At 44.9% G+C, this 17,463-nt stretch overlaps 1 protein-coding gene across 5 annotated transcripts in view; it reads left to right on the top strand.

Annotated features, from left to right (window-relative positions):
- LOC143837886 (mitogen-activated protein kinase 11-like) overlaps positions 1-17,463 on the top strand; it is an 84,116-nt gene that overhangs the window by 32,182 nt on the left and 34,471 nt on the right. Inside the window, exon 2 of one of the 5 annotated variants that reach the window (XM_077338318.1) lies at positions 4,877-4,952. The exons of 2 other annotated variants lie outside the window; for them this stretch is intronic. In XM_077338318.1, coding sequence (XP_077194433.1) covers positions 4,877-4,952 — 76 coding nt within the window. Of the gene's footprint in view, positions 1-4,876; positions 4,953-12,214; positions 12,575-17,463 lie in introns of those variants that run through there. 2 more of the 5 variants (XM_077338319.1, XM_077338322.1) reach the window with 2 other exon arrangements.

Below are 17,463 nucleotides of genomic sequence, written 5' to 3'. Positions count from 1 at the left end.
TACATATCCCTTGGCAGAACAGAAACATGTTCAACTGAAATGGTTGTGTTTACAATTATTCCTTACTTCCTATTGTCTTAATTTAGAAAAAGGATTGTGACCAGTAGGACTCTGCACATACTTAAAAGACCTTGTATCTAAATCAGTGATGTTTACAAGCTACTTCTATAATGCTGTACATGGAAGCACATACACACTGAGACAATTCTGAAACATTTCCCTTGAAAAATTAATGTTGAATTTCAATGTGAACTATCAGCAAAATATTCTGTGTTTTTCTGTGTTTGGACTGGGGGGAAGATTGCATTACCATTACTTTGATTCTGTTGTTGTGGTTTCACTGTGGAGACAGACAGCTGCTGTTGTTGGATGGCAGGATAATACGTCTGCAAAAAGGTCAGTGCTGAAATCTGGTTATTCCACTCCCACAACATACGTAATCCCAGAAGCCACGGAGTTTCTCTGCAGAAAGGGGTAGTATAATAGCCTTGTGGGAAGTAATTGTGGCCTCCTCCTGCCACCACTTGCCCTCAGCCTGCAACATTTTTATCTGAGAAAACATTTTCCTGTATATAGATGTTTATATTGTGAAAACTTTCCCTTGGAGATTAGATAATAGATACAAAACGGCCGGGGGGGGGGGGGTGGAAGTGACAAAAACCTCATGTGATATTTGAGCAAACATTCTCCTATACACGGGGCACCTCGTTGAAGGAGGAAGCATGAGAGAGGGGAGCCCATCTGCTGACTTCTGCAGGAAGTCTGGTTTGGCACACTGCCACTCGCATCCTGGCATAGCTGATGGTTCCCAGAATGGTGGGTGGGTGCTTTGGCAGGAGGCTGCCGCTTTGGCAGGAGGCTACAGAGGAGGAGGAAAATGCGTACATTGCATGTGTGTGTGTGTGTGAGAGAGAGAGAGAGAGAGAGAGAACAAAGAGGACACGTAGGCAGGAGGGAAAATGTTTTTCTTTAATACTTTGACTCTCAGAAGATAATTCAATGCAGCTCAGAAATACAGTCTCTTCTTTCTGTCCCCTCTTGACAAATGCAACCCACAGGTAAACTTAAGACAGCATGAGAGCTCATTAAAAATAAACCAAGTCATCATTTATAAAATAAGTATAAAGTAGATTAATTCAAGGATTACTGTCAGCACACCCACAATGTCTCAACATAAAAACAAACAACTAATATTTTCCCTGTCACTGTCTGGGTAGAGCTATGGCTTGATTTGTAAACACACCAACGCTGCAAATGACACCTTCTCACAGATGCTCTGCCTTTCTGATAGGACAATCCTATGCAGAGTTAATCCAGTCTGGCCCCACTGTCATCAGCAGGTTTAGAAAGAAGTAACTCTGCCTAGGATTGAACTGAAATCCAGGTGCATGACAGAAGCTGGCTATCAAGTCTGACCTTAGCATGAAGCAATATCAGGCCATTGTTTCAGGCAGCCATTTCCATATTTCCACAGATTTAAATATGTACCTAGAGCATCCTACACTGCAATGATACCATTTCTGGTTATGTAGCCAGAAATAATATCATGATGTTGCAAATGGGTCTCTACCACCACCTCCAAGTCTCCTAGGGGTGGTTGAAGCAGCTTGGGATGCAGGACCACTGCTTGTCTGCTATCAGATAGGCCCTGCAGGAAGAACTCTTCGCTTTATTTACAGATATGCAGGAAGTGACAAATATCATTAAAATGCTGCAAATCTCTGGGTCACTCTCCTCTAAAGGGAGCCAACACGGGTAAGAACTAGCCCTTGGCATTTCTTAGCATTCAGAAAAGTTGGTAGGTGTGTACAGTTCTTATGTAGTTGAGCTCTCAGAAAGTCTGACTCAGTAGTTATATTACTACCTATCAGATAACAGATGAGGAGGGAGAGTACTTTAGTAAGTGGGTTGTTCCAGCATCTGTAAGATGGGACCACAACAAAGGAAAGCAAATACTTTACACCAGTGGTCCCCAACCTGCGGTTCGCGGCCCGATGCTGGGCCGCGAAGGCCAGGGCGCCGGGCCGCTGTGCCCTCTCCCCGCCCCCCCGCAGTAAAAAACTTCGCAGGCCGCAAGCTTGCGGCCCGGGAAGCTTCTTACTGCGGGAGGGCGGGGAGAGGGAATCAGGGCCGCGCTGCGCATTGCGCATGTGCGGCCCGTCCGCGCATGCACACATGCGTGCTGCGCGGCCGAAATCGTGCACGCGTGGCATGAGTGCCGCGGATGCGTGATTTCGGCCACACAGCACGCACGTGCGCATGCACGGCCCAGCGGCGCGTGCGCTGCTGCGCGGGCGTGGCAGTCGCCCTGCCAGTCCCCAGCCAAAAAAAGGTTGGGGACCACTGCGCGGCCATACACTTCTTCATAGAACAAATCTGCTAAAATACAGAATACTTCATTCAAGAAATTCCTCCAGCAGCCCTGGACTTCCTTGGCAGTCTCCTCTCTAAGTACTAGCCAGGGCTGACTCTGCTTTGCTTCCATTTTGATTATTATTTTTTAATTGCTCATTACTTACACTGTCTTGTTCAGTTAAGAATAATCAGAGAAGGGTGAAAGGCTCCTGTTAGTTATTGTCACCATTGTCAAGTATTTCATTATCTGTCATATTCATCAGCTGTCCTGTTGCCCAGAGTTACATACTAAAACTATCAAAACACCATTTGCTAGACTGGTGCAAATATTTATCTTGGTGAGTCCAAAGCATTCACAAACATGCCAGTTGCATTTGCCTATGAAGCCTGCTGATGGTATTTGCAGCTGAGTGTACTTTCAGACAGGCCTTGTTTGACTACCACTGAATGATTTAGCAGAACTTCAGCCCTCTCAGACAGAATACATCCACCTAATTTCCACCAGGCATTTGGTGAGAGCGTGCTAAGGAGGATTGGGTCCCTCCCTGCAGAAGCCCCATGCCGGTCGTCTTGGCAAGAATTACCTCTCCCAAGGGCAGTGGTGTGTTGCTGTTACTGGGCATGGAGGGGTTAGGGGAGGAAGTTATAGAATTGGACTATGCCACCATTATTGTTGTAGTTTTATTTGTTTCATGGATTTTATTGTAAATCGCCACAAGCTGGCAGGGTTTGGGAGTGGCGGTTAATAAAAGCTAATATAAATATATTAATAAAAATAAAATAAATAATGGCCATCAGAGAGAATTTACTTTCTCATTATTTCCACATTATTTTTGTTTGTTTGCATGGCTTGCAAGATCAAGCTCTTCTGCCAGGTGTTTGATTGAGGCTAGTGCTATTAGATCTGCCCCCCCCACTGGTTAGCTGGTCCATCACCCCCTCCACCTTATGGTCCCTGAAGCACTGTTTTTATCAAAAGGTCTGTTGAGCTGTGGAAGGGAATTTTCACCAATAGGGAGGGTTTTTTAGAAGGGATTTTATATTGTTTTAGGGGATTGTAATGTTTTAATGGGTCAACTATTGTTACCCGCCATGATCCTTGCTTGGGAGTGGTAGGATACAAACTGAAATATAAATATACACAATCTGACTACCTATATTCACAGGAACCATATGATAGAATTCTTTGTGGGACATGATGTTACTATGGCAGTGACACTCAGTGGCTCAGGAGTCACATGTGGCTCTTTGAAATGCAACCAGTATCTCTTCCCCACTGTGACACCTGCCCCATTTTCTAAGAGGAATTGCCCAATAGGGCTTGTACCTGGCAGGTAACACACACCTTGAGACAGCTATTCCTGAAGAGACTGGAGAATAGGTAGGCTGTGAGCTTCCATGAATCATCTGCCTCATTTCAGGGATGGAAGAGCCTGTGTTCTCCAACCACTCTCACCACTTCTCTGCAGCCCCTGAGCTCTCATCTCAGCAACCACCAGAAGGACAGTGAGCTGACTGCAGAGGAAACAGAGCGAAACCACCATGGAACAGCAAGCCAGCCATAGTGGGGTGTAAGGCTGCTTTCACTCCGCTTTCTCCACAGGCAGCTGGCCCTCCTCTGGGCACCTTGGCAATTTCACTCTCTCCCCTGACGTCTTGTGCCTCTTGCTAAGGAACGAGTAAGAAGGCCAAAAGGGAAGCCCTTTCCCTCAATCAAGAGGCACAAGGACTGGCTAAGGTTCATCTGTCATGGGAGATCACAAATCACAGATGAACAAAAATGGGCAGGCAGGAGGGCGTGAGAGGGTGGCCACAGCTCCCTTTCAATCAGGGTGGACCTGGACGGACAGAGCCCTGGACAGTCTCCTACCAGGCTGTTTCCCAAATATATAAGGGAGCAAAATAGTGTTAAGGATATTTAATATGCGTAGCTATATGTTATATATAGGACAGGATCATTGTCCATAGGGTCACGATGGGTCGGACACGACTTTGCACCTAACAACAACATATATATGTATTAGGTGAATGTGTACACAGGGCACACAGTAATCATGTGGCTCTTTTGATGTCCAGTAGTAAATGTGGTTCTCTGTGAGCTGCAGGAAGAATCAGAAGACTACCACCATACCGAATTATTAGGGAAATGCCAACAAGTAAGAGATTGTATGGTATAGTGGTTGAATTCCCCTATAGCCATAAAGCTGACTAAGGTGACCTTGGGTCAGTCATTCTCTCTCCACTCACTTCACTCAGGTTTGTTAAGAGGATAGGAGACAGAACTATTCAAGCTGCCCTGAACTCCTTGGAGGAAAGGTAAATTTAAAAAGAAATAGATAGCTATTGTAAGATTGCCATTGTGAAATGGATGATTGTATCACAGCTCACCCAAGTTGAAACCAGAATCTTTGGGGCCATAAAATGTCAGATACAGCTGGCATTTCTGCATTTTTATCACATTAGGAGTACTTCTTACATATCTAAGGAACTATTACCATGCAATGATACAACTCATTTTCAGATGGGAACACTGTGAGCCAGAGGACCTTGGGACCAAACAGAAGGTTGTTAAACTGGCACTTGGCAGGAGAAGAGAGGTCAGTATGTTGCTGTGGTGATCAAAATATGGGCTAGTGGCTGGAACAAATCTGAGGGCAACAGGCAACAAGTTATTCTGAAACTGAAGAACAAATTGTTTATTGTAAAGCAGATAAATCTCCCACGTTAACACAAATGTCACTGTTGGAGAAAATTTAGCAGCTAGTTTCTTATAAGGACCAGCATTCTGCCATGTTCCATTCACAGGCAAGTTCTGGCTCATTTCCAAGTACCACATAGACCAGTGGCTATGAACACTAGTGTCATTATGAACCCCGGAACTCAATAGGCCCAATCCTGAGGTCTCTGTTGGCAATGCAAATAGATGTAGTTGGTCTGTTTGTGTGAGTGAAGGGGAGAGAGAGAGAAGAGCTCTAACCAACCCTATGACTTGTACTCTGGGTTGAATGAGCAGTGCTACTTCCATACCACATATAATATCTATAATACTGTCAAAGCTGATGATCACCTAGTTGTGAGATGGATAAAGGGAAAATATGGGACAGTCACATCTGGATAATGAATATTTCATGTACACAGGTGCTGGATTCCTATTCCTAGCTATTAAATTGCTACCAAGCAGACAGCTCTTCCTCTCAGTTCGGTGACAGGAGTGCATCTGTATATATAACCCTGAATTAAAATCTCAGTTTAGCAGTTTGCACATTAGATGGTGGTGAGGGAATACTCTGCCTTGTGTCTTTGTCATTTTTAGGCTGTAATCTCCTTTGGGGGCGGAGAGAGGTCTTTGTTGCTTCTGTAAAGCTTCTACATAGGCTAACTCAGGATTGTCCTATTTTATTCTGTAGTGTCTAGTCTCAGGAAAGTGTTCTTAGCATTGCAGCCATAATAACTTATTACATTATAAGAATGCATTATAAGAATGATTAATCACAAAAAATCGTGAATTATACTGTTTCCTAACAGGTGAACAACATTAAAAATTAAGCACTGCTGTAAAATGGATTACTGTTATGTTTGGGACTAAGCCAGCTAAAACTCAGTGCAGTTCCTAGGTTTACAGGTCTCAGAGGACTGAGTTGGTACACTTGACTCCTGGAAAATCCTCTGCCTGCAAGCATCACGTAAGATGAACAGAAGCAAGGCAGAGGTGGGGGAAATCCACAGTTGGAACAGATAGAATATGCTGATACAAATATATGCTAGAATTGCTAGGCTATTTTCCAGCAAAAGAATTATGCAGCACATAACAGTCTGCAATAGTCTTCGTGAAAGAAAATGAATTGCTTCCCTGAGAAGAAAACCTCACCTTGGCAACACATGTACTTGTGAGCAAAGATATTCTTTTTTGCTTTTTTTAAAGAATCCTAGATAATATCTGCCTGCATCATTTACTTGGAGAAGCCTTTTACTCCATCTGGCACCATAACATTAAAGTGCTACAAAGAAGGATTGAGAGGAAAACATGTTATCTCCTCAGATTTATATGCCTCTCTCTATGTAGGATACAAATTAAATGCAAGTAACCTTTGGCTGTTCAATGAGAGAAGCATGAACCATGCTTATATCCTCCCCACAGCTGCCTTCAGCATGCACATCAATCACCAGCTAATTTTTAACAGTTAACCTGATTCAGGTTTGCTGATTAAACATGGAACATTCCTATAACTAATGAGCCTTCTGAGCATTAGGTTGTGTTTGTGAGGCTTTCAATGCTGTTGATATTTCACTGATAGGGCTGTCTTGAGACATTTTGGTAGACCATGCTTCTTCTTGCTTCGCTACTGAACCGCTTCCTGCAACTAAAATGAGCTCAGGAAGCAATATGTCTACGAGTCCTCCTTGGACCCAGATAGCAGTGGCATGGCAGACAAGGTGCACTGTGAGCGAGCAGGAAGAGGCAGGGCAACCTGCAGACTGGCAGCCTGCAGAACGTCCAGTGTGGAAATGGTTGAGAAACAAAAACTGAGGATTACATTATATTTGATATGGATGTTCCCTGACAGCAATGACTGCTGCGATATTTGGGCTGGAAATAACGCCACTTACTTAAATGTAAATTGGGGTCAAGAGTCAGTGTGGTATAGCAGTGTGGTTGCGTGAATGGAAGAGAATAATATTATGTGGATCACCACTGGGGGGAAAGGTGGGGTATAAATAATATAGAATGTGAAATTAAACTTCCCTGCCAGCTAGTATCTCCCCCCCCACCACCAATTAGGACTTAGAGCAGACTGTAGATGGGCATTTTTTGTTGCCGAAATGGTATTGGGGATGAGTTAATAATCCCCTATCCACAGTGTTGTGTTCAAATAATATGTAGCCAAATGCCACAGTAGGAGGTCCAGCCACATTTCTTTCCATTACATTTTATCTGCCTTTCTTTTCAGGGTCTCTTCCTTCTTCAGTTTTATCCTTACAACAATTCTGGGGTGAAAGATTAGGGTGAAAGACTGACCCGAAGTTACTCAGAAACTTATATGGCTGACCATGGATTTGAAACTCACTTCCCTAAACTCTATTCCTTAATTACTAAATAAATATAGCTAACACATTTTAAAATTCTACATATCTGGCTCTTGAAACCTGGTTTCAGACTAACTGTGGACATTTTATTAGCATGTTCTGCGAACAGGCTAAGAGCTACATCATGCGACTTTGATTATTAGTGGGTTTTCTGCACATAAGAACAAGAAATATGGTGTTCTGTTTGTGCCTTCTCTCTGACAGGTTCAGAGAATACAGGAAAAATAGTGCCTGGGTGACAATGGAAGAGTGGGCAGAGGTCCCAGTAACAATATATAATCCTATCACACCCCATCTATCTAGCTTCCAGGCTAATACATTTCACACTTTCTTTTTTCCCCATTGCCTTGTGTATCTCCAGAACTTATAAAGCATTGCCAAGGGTTCTATGGCAGCCTCTTTGAGGAGCATTCCTTACGGGAAACTTGCCAGGAGCATGGAGCTTCCTTGCTGCCCCAGCCGTCACAAGATGTGACCCTCCTGATGCACATCGACCCATCTCCTCCAGCTACACATTGCAGGGGAAGATTATTAATGACACACAAGCTTGTAATCTATTACAGGTCTTCTTGCTAAGGAACCCCCTGATAAACTGAGTTTGCAAACCACTGCTTTCTCCTATATAAGCAAGGGCTTTGTTTGCATAGCTTTATCAGTTCCAGACTATTTGATGCACAGCCTAGATGCAAACCACTTAGCTGTTGCTTTGAGAACAAAACACAGCTGGGTCATCTACTTCCCAACATTTAGACTGTCAGGGGAGATGATGTTAGGGAGAGGGGTCATAGCAACATGTATCCTCCTCCGCTCCACCACGGCCCAGCAGTAAATTGCTAATTATCTTTACTTTCCCATATTTATTTCATTTCTCTAACCTCCCATTTGACTTCAGACTCAAACAGATAAGGCTGGCTCCTTAGATAATGTTTAGTTCTGTGGCTATTTTAGATCAAACACAAGCTTATTGGAAACACAAATGAAAATTGTATACAACCAGGTTTCCTTCCCCCCTCCCCCCATTATCAAAATATGGTGAAGCACAATGTGAAATGCAAACATGCTAAAGTACAAACTTGGAAATAAAGTGTCAGGTTTGTACATTCCCACATCCTGAGAAGACAGGGCTCATTGGAAAAGACAGTAATGTTAGGAAAAGATGAATGCTGTGGGAAAAGAGGAAGACTCAATACGAAATGGATTGACTCAAAAAATGAAGCCAAGGCCTTCAGCCTGCAAGACCAGAGCAAGGCTGTGAATGCTAAGACATTTCGGAAGTCATGAATGCATAAGGTCACCATAAATCAGAAGCAACTTGACAACACATAACACCTACACATTATCTATATTACAAAATGTAATTCACTTCTAGATAAAAATGTTAACAACCACTGAATGAAGGCAAGGACCTTGCGACTGGTTAGAAAACCAGTTGACCCTGGCTAGTCACTAGGAGATTAGGAGGACCTCAACTCTCTTTGATTCTGACCATTTAAAAGGCTCCTTTGCTCTAAGCAGCTGCCAGGATCTTTCTGGTGTTTTTACCTCATCCTGTGATAGCAGCTAATTTTGTAGATTCTGCCAACTGTGCATGTCTGCCTCTCTGTCACAGCCTCATCTAAACTCCTTTGCCACACATAGAGCTACATCCCTCCTCTCCCTTCTGCTGGGAAGGTGATCACCCCCACTCCTGGAAGGGTGTGGACAGAGTCATTTCCCCAGCACTTAAGAGTCACTAAGAAGATGCCTACAATTGTTAAGAAACATGATCATTCTTTTGTCCTGGGCTGTGCCTCTCCCCAGGCATGCCAGATCCATAGGGCAGAAACAGTCACATCAAGAAGTAAAACAGGAAATTAAACACATATGATCATTAATCACTGACTTGACCAAGACATTGCCCCCATCAGCAAATATGTTTGTTTTCATTCAACATATTCTAGGAAGATAATGCAAGAAACAGAAGCAAATTAAAAATATATTGGGTTCCCTTCTTAAAGCAAAGCCATTTTTCCAACCATCTTCGACGTACGATGACCACTCCAGTATCCCAACTTCTTGCTGGAAGTTCCACACCCAATTTAGAATTATTTAAACTTCAATTTCTCTGACCAGTCTGCATACTTGTTGTTGTTAGATGCGAAGTCGTGTCCGACCCATTGCGACCCCATGGACAATGATCCTCCAGGCCTTCCTGTTCTCTACCATTCCCCGGAGCCCATTTAAGTTTGCATCTACTGCTTCAGTTACTCCATCCAGCCACCTCATTCTCTGTCATCCCTTTCTTCTTTTGCCCTCAATCGCTCCCAGCATTAGGCTTCTCCAGGGAGTCCTTCCTTCTCATGAGGCGGCCAAAGTATTTGAGTTTCATCTTCAGGATCTGGCCTTCTAAGGAGCAGTCAGGGCTGATCTCCTCTAGGACTGACCAGTTTGTTCGCCTTGCAGTCCAAGGGACTCGCAAGAGTCTTCTCCAGCACCAGAGTTCAAAAGCCTCAATTCTTTGACGCTCGGCCTTCCTTATGGTCCAACTTTCGCAGCCATACAGTGCAACTGGGACTACCATAACCTTGAATAAACGCACTTTTGTTGGCAGGGTGATGTCTCTGCTTTTTAAGATGCTGTCTAGATTTGCTATAGCTTTCCTTCCCAGAAGCAAGCGTCTTTTAATTTCTTCGCTGCAGTCCCCATCTGCAGTGATCTTGGAGCCCAGGAAAATAAAATCTGTCACTATCTCCATTTCTTCCCCATCTATTTGCCAGGAATTGAGAGGGCCGGATGCCGTGATCTTTGTTTTCTTGATGTTGAGTTTCAAGCCAATTTTTGCACTCTCCTCCTTCACCCACATCTGAAGGCTCTTTAGTTCCTCTTCACTTTCTGCCATTAGAGTGGTATCATCTGCATATCTGAGGTTGTTAATATTTCTCCCTGCAATCTTGATCCCAATTTGTGACTCATCTAACCCTGCCTTTGTCATTATGTGCTCCGCATACAAGTTAAATAGGCAAGGCGACAGTATACAGCCTTGCCGAACTCCTTTCTCAATTTTGAACCAATCAGTGATTCCATGTTCAGTTCTCACTGTTGCTTCTTGACCTGCATATAAGTTTCTCAAAACCTCAAGTATGAATTTTTCATTTGCTCAAAACACTAGAAACAATCCCTTTTGGGAACCCATAATGCTTGTAATTCAGGAAGAAATATGCTAATTAACCTTGCAAAGCATTTAATAATATTTACATTCAGTTTCTATACTTTTCAGTGTTTTCAATAGTTTTGTGTTCCTCTGCAGCATTCAATCTATTTCTTCCATCACAAATAAAAAACACAATATACAATGAAACAAGAATCTTAACAATTACTGTATTTTGCATAAGCACTAGGGGTTTCTCAAGGGTAAGAAAAGCTGTACTAGGGCACAACTTTTCCCTTTAGATCTCTGCAACAAGAAGGGCTAGGGACTATTTAAAGCTGAAGCTGAGGAACCAGCAGACGGTGGCAATAGATTTTGATAGTTTTACTTGAACTACCATGGTTTTGTTGTTGTTAGGTGCGAAGTTGTGACCGACCCCTCGTGACCCCATGGACAATGATCCTCCAGGCCTTCCTGTCCTCTACCATTCCCCGGAGTCCATTTAAGTTTGTACCTACTGCTTCAGTGACTCCATCCAGCCACCTCATTCTCTGTCGCCCCCTTCTTCTTTTGCCCTCAATCACTCCCAGCATTAGGCTTCTCCAGGGAGTCCTTCCTTCTCATGAGGCGGCCAAAGTATTTGAGTTTCATCTTCAGGATCTGGCCTTCTAAGGAGCAGTCAGGGCTGATCTCCTCTAAGACTGACGGGTTTGTTCGCCTTTCAGTCCAAGGGACTCGCAAGAGTCTTCTCCAGCACCACAGTTCAAAAGTCTCAATTCTTTTAGCCATGGACAATTAAATTGTTTCATACAAAGGCTGACCCCCCCCCCACCCCACACACACTTTTTCCTCTGCAGCTTTAAACACACTTCCCCTCTGGCTGAACACTCCATGGGCCTGATGAAGTGAGCTCCATAGAGGCTTACACTGGGGAAGCTGAAGACTGATTCGGGTGAGTAGCCGTGTTGGTCTGAAGCAGCAGAACCAAGTTGGAGTCCAGTGGCACCTTTAAGATAAGGTGACCAGATTGTCCCACTTTTGGAGGGACATTTGGGGGCACCTGGCAAATTGTACTTACATAGCAAGTAAAAAAATATATATTACAATACTATTTTTGCGTTCTATGAAAATGTTTGTTGCTCCATATAGACCAAATTTGTAATCAGGAGCTCCCCCCCCCCCCCGCAGTCGGCGTCCCGCTTTACCAATGTTAAAATCTGGTCGCCTTATTTAAGACCCACATAATTCATTCAAGGTATGAGCTTTTGTGACCTTAAGAGTGAAACAAAATATCCTCAAGAATTACATAGGGGTGGGGGGGGGGGTTAACTGCCAGGAAGGGCTGGCTAGCGTGAAGATTGGATTCAGGCAGCAATTAAGATCTGTGAACTGGTCTTAAAGGTGCCACCGGACTTTTCCCCGGAGTAAATGAAGTTAGCCTCAAGGGTGCCACGGGGCTCTTGCTTCATATTGTTGCAAAAGAAACCGAAAGTTCAGCGGCGCCGTCAGGACGCACAACGTGTCTGCCAAACAAGCGCTTTGGGGAGTCGTAGCCGCCGCCCCCTTCTCAGCGGAGTTTCTCCGACGAAGGAGCGCGGCTCCCCCGGTAGACTTGGCCAGCAGGGGGCCTTCCAGGTCGAGCGGACAATGAGCGAGAACCCCGCCGGAGTTCCTCGGAGGGAAGCGCCTTCCGCCGTCATTCTCGCTCCTCCGGGCTCTCCTCATTCATCCACGCGGCTTCGCCTCCCTCCCCTCTCCGAGTCTCTCCTCCTCCTCCTCCTCCTCCCGCTTCCCCTCCCCTGGTCGCTCCTCCCTGCCGGCGCTTGGCTGGCCTCGGCTGCTGCTGCTTCCCCCTCGGCCCGGTTGGGCTGGTGCTGCGGCCGCCGCCGGCAAAATGTCCGAGCGAGGCGGCTTCTACAAGCAGGATTTGAACAAGACCGTGTGGGAGGTGCCCCAGCGCTACCAGCACCTGACCCCGGTGGGCTCGGGCGCCTACGGCTCGGTGTGGTAGGTGGAGGCGGGCCAAGGGCAGGTGCCGCGCTGAGCATCTGGGGCCGGGGTGGGGGGAGCGCCCAGCACCGGCTCCGCTCGCAAAGCCCCCCCAGCAACTGCGCCTGGGGCGAACAATGCACCAGCGGCACTTGGGCTCGGTGGGAGCGGCGGCTGGGCCTGCCCTTTTGCCTGCTGCAAACCGCCTGGGCTTGTATGGGAAACAGCACACACAATGGAAGCACTGGAGCCATGCGCGTCGGGAGCGGACGGAGACCGGGGGATTCTGTGAAATGGACCCAGAGCGGATCAGTACTGGTGTGGCTAAGCAGCCATGCACACAGCACCTTCTTGGGTGCACAGCCTACTGGGCAGTGCCCAGACAGTGCCCAGACCTCGGGGTGGGGGTGAGGGAGATATGCCCAGTAATCGCATGTGTGTGTGTGTGGAGGGGGGTGAGATATGGACTGCTTATGTGGTGATCTGCATGCATTTAGGCCAAGGGAGGGGCACAGTCGTGTGCAATAAAAGTCTGTGCATATGTGTGTGTGGGAGTGTGTACATTGATAAGGCCTGTGTTGTAGATATTGCCTTGTGCCCAGAGAGAACAAGAAATTCAGGATGGGTAATGAGAAGAGCACTGTCGGTGTGCCAAAATGTATCACTTTCTCTTTGTGTGTCTGTTTATAAAACAGATTTCTGTGTCTGTTTGCGGGGCCTTTTTGTCTTGTGCATAATGAGAAACTGTGTGTGTTTTGGGGATAGCTGTGTTTAACACTAACTCTTTTGTCAGTGCTGCTTGACCTGTGCGTCATGATAGGGGGTTCTCTATCTATTGTGGTCCATCGCCTTCCCTGCCCCCACAGGGGTCATCAGCAGGAGAGACAGACAGAGCTCTGCTGCTCCCTGAATGCCATTCAGCCTGGAATTCCTCATGGGTTGCTAAGGGCAACCCTAGGCTATGCTGGCCCGTGCCCCCCCCCCCCCAAAGAGGCTTTGCCCAGGCTAATTTTTAAAGGCCTCCTCTTTCATCACTGAACTACACATATGAATGAGGGTTCTGCAGGCTGATGGTTTTGTCCACATGACTTTTGTGGTCAAATCTGAAGCAGGGGGCAGGGGCTTGACATGGGTCTCTTAGAGTCTCTGGGATGGAACTCCCCAAAAATAAAACTTTAGACCCCTTTCCTTGTAGGAACCTTAACAAGACCTGTGGCATCTAAAATATTCCTGCTCCCCTTCATACCATGGGGTGTGTCTTTGTGTTCCCTCTGTGTGTGTTGTTTGTTCAGACTCTGAAAAATGAGATGAATAATGTTAGGATGAGGGGCCAAAAGTGTGGTCTGATTTCAGAGTTTAGGGAGCTATTGTAAACAGGTCTGTTTGGAAGGGAGCACCATCCTGTATAGTGGGGCTTGCTTCCAGGAAAGTATTATTAGGATGGCAGGTTTGTCAGTGCACAGATAAATGCACAGATACCAGGAACACATTTGTATGACAGCTTTTGGGATCCATAGTGGCACTGTGGGATGCACCTGGAGGCTCCATGAGAAAGGTAGACTATCATATGTTGTGCACCGCCCTGAGCCTTATACAGAGGGGTAGCTTATAAATCTTATAATAATAACATAAATAAATAAAATACATGAGTATGTTTGATTTATTTACATCCCACTTTCTCCCCCTTCCCTTGGGGACCTACAGGGGCTTATAACATTCTGTTTTATACTCTCAACAATGCTGTGTGACAAATTAAGCTGTGTGTGTCCGACATACATCCAATGAGCTTCCATGGTAGAGAGGTATTTGAACCTCGAATCTTATAGGCTTTCTCAACTTGTGTTTCGTGAAATCCTAGGGTTTCTTGATGGCCATAGAAGTGTTTCCCGAATGGGTGGGAGTTAATTGTTTAACAGATTTTAAGAATAAATAAAAATGTATCAGGAAAATGTGGCCATATATGGTTGTCGACCCACCCACCTCCTCTCATAATGGCCTATGATGGGCCTGGAGGGGGTGAGAAGGGGAGTGTGTGTGTGCACAGCTATGCTCCCCAACCATATTCTGCATGATCATGCCACTTCTGGGGTTCTTGAAGCCTGAAGAATTTTTCAGGAGTTTCTCAATGGTAAAAATGTTGAGAAAGGCTGCCTTGGTCCGACACAAAATTCTACACCAAACTGGCAACTGCCTTGCATTGCATTGGCAAAGGATAAATGGACGCTTCTTATTTTACAACCCTTTTGAATGCTGTTTTTCCAAGGGTACAAGGCAGGCAGATTACAATGCGATTAAAAACAACCACTGCCACCACCAGTAACTCAATTAAAACCACTGTGTTAAAACATTGTTACAATTTAATAGTCAGGTCCATTTATGACACCCCTGCAAGATGTTTCCGCAATCAGGAAAAAAAATCTTCTACACGAAATCTCTGCATGGAAGCCATTTCTGCCATCTCACGAAGAGTGGGGAGAGGGGATCACTGAAGCAACTCTGGAATGAGCAAATGGAACTCTTGCTCCTCTGCAGCTTTGACTGTTTATTTGGATGAGGGAGACCTTTGGATAAGAGAGCCAGCTTGGTGTAGTGGTTAGGAGTGCGGACTTCTAATCTGGTGAGCCGGGTTTGATAGGGATCGGAGCTAGGTGTGGCTAATGATGTGCAAATAAGTTTTAATGTAAATACCCTCTCCCCTACATTGTTCATCACCTGCCTTTCTCATTGGGACTCAAGGTGGATTACACAAAGTATATCAATATAGCCAACCAGATGGGATATCCAGTAAGCAATGTAATAGGATTATGACTGCAGAAATCTGAGATACAGCTGAAACAAAGCATAACAAAGCACACACATGTTAAATGATGCAGACATTACATAGGATAATGTATGCAGCATCAGATAGTATGTACTGTACCCAGCGGTATAGTCTGCAGTTCCTTTCCATTCATTAAAACATCTTTAATAGAATGATTCAGATAGTATAGTCCTGTTACCTGAGTTTAAAAGCCCTCCTGAATAATTCACTCTTGCATAGTTTGCAGAAATCCAGGAGAGTGGGAGTCTCTCCTCAGGCAGGTTATTACACAAAGTAGGGACCACACCAGGAGATGTATTTGTATGGGCAGTAGTTAATCTTGCCCATTTGTAGGGTGGATCCTGCAGAAGACCCTGCTCAAATGAGCATGGGGGGGAAGGCAGTTCTGCTGATAAGAGGGCCCAAAGCAACAAGGGGTTTGGTGTGTGCTAGTCAATACCTTTACCTTAGTATCTGAGGGGCAATCAATGGGAATAATATGCATGTCCTACCAAGCTCTTGATAACAGCTGATCTGTGGCATTCTGCCCCAACTATAGTCTCCTAATTACCTTCAAAGAGAGTGCATTTTGTGAAAGCAAATGCATAAAAGATATTGGCCTACCAGTAGCTATTAGTCAAAACAGCTAAATGGAACCTCCATGTTCAGAGACTATATACCATTGAATACCAGTGACTAGGGATGTACAAGGAGGATAGCACTATCCTTGTCTGAGGGTTTACTGGAGGCAACTAGCTAGTGCCCTGACCTAGGTAGCCCACACAAGCTGGATCCTGTCAGTTCTCAAAAGCTAAGCAGGGCTAACTCCAACTAGTACTTGGATGGGAGACCTCCAAGGATTTGGATGGAATTCCTCCAAGGAACAGTAGGGGTCATGACATGGAGCCAGGAAAAGGCAAACCACATCTGAAAGTCCCTTGCCTAGTTGCCAGATGATTCTCGGATCTCCTGGGTACTCTCTGCATGCCATAGAAGAAATAATAATCTAGTCAGTCAGAATTAGAAACAGGATGTAGATTAGATTGCCAGATTGTCTGGACATTCTATGCTCTGACTTTTGTTAGGATTACCGAGAACACTGGAAACATTACAGAAATGTTGATTGCTGTTGATGATATTACTTAAGTAAATACAGTTGTTGCTCTTCAACTTTGAGAACTGCATGGTGCAATCCTTTTTGAACTGGAGTTACCTCCACAATCCTCTTGTACAAAAGATTTTGATGCCACCATACCTTCAAGCACATTGCTGCCTTAAAACACGTGCCATCGGAGCTCATTGTGGAGTTTGCATGGGGTTGTCATTATGCGACTAGAAGTAAAGGGCATTTAGCATGTTTCAAGTAATTGTATAATTTGGATTTGTGGGTCTGTGAATGTAGATAATGCAGTCTGATGTGATAAAGAGCACTAGAGTTCATGTTTTTGGCCTGATGCTCTGTGGATTTGTGTTTCTCAGAAAGAGCATTTTATGCAGAAGGTGTGGGAGGGTTGGTGAATATATTGCTTCTGAGGAGATTAAACAGTGGCTGCTGATGAGAAACATGATGTATTTCCTCAGGGAGATGGTATGGCACATGTTCCTAGCTGATGTGTTCCATAACTCTGAGTTCAACCTGTGATTGTTTTTATTTCGATACAAATTTTGGGCAGGGTAGTTCCATGGCAGAGCACTTGCTGTGGATCAGAAAATTCCAACTACAAAGGGAATTTTTTAGGTAGCCAGACTGAATAAAAATTCTACATTGCCTGTGTATTAGCCATTAGCTAGCTTTTTATTTCTGGCTGTTCTATCTCATGTACCAGGAAAGCATGCTATGTGTGATCCTCTTGATATATGCACCTGCCATTTTGTGTGAAAAGGTCACAGTGTTTATTCTGCAGCTTCAGTATCCTTGAAAATCCACATTACAGTTAGCATATATCATGCCTTGAAAATATATGTGCTGCCAGTCTCATACAAAATGGTAATCTGACATCACTTGTTCTCATGACCAGTGCTAAGTTTTGGGGGCCCTAGGCAAGGAGTACCTGAGACCCCTTTTCCACTTGTGCTGCCACTAGCCCCCCCCTGCTTGCACTTTCCT

Source organism: Paroedura picta, chromosome 5 (assembly GCF_049243985.1).
Source record: "Paroedura picta isolate Pp20150507F chromosome 5, Ppicta_v3.0, whole genome shotgun sequence".
Taxonomy (NCBI): Eukaryota; Metazoa; Chordata; class Lepidosauria; order Squamata; family Gekkonidae; genus Paroedura; species Paroedura picta.
Note: the sequence above shows the minus strand (reverse complement) of the source record. Positions and strands in the feature narration are given on the sequence as shown.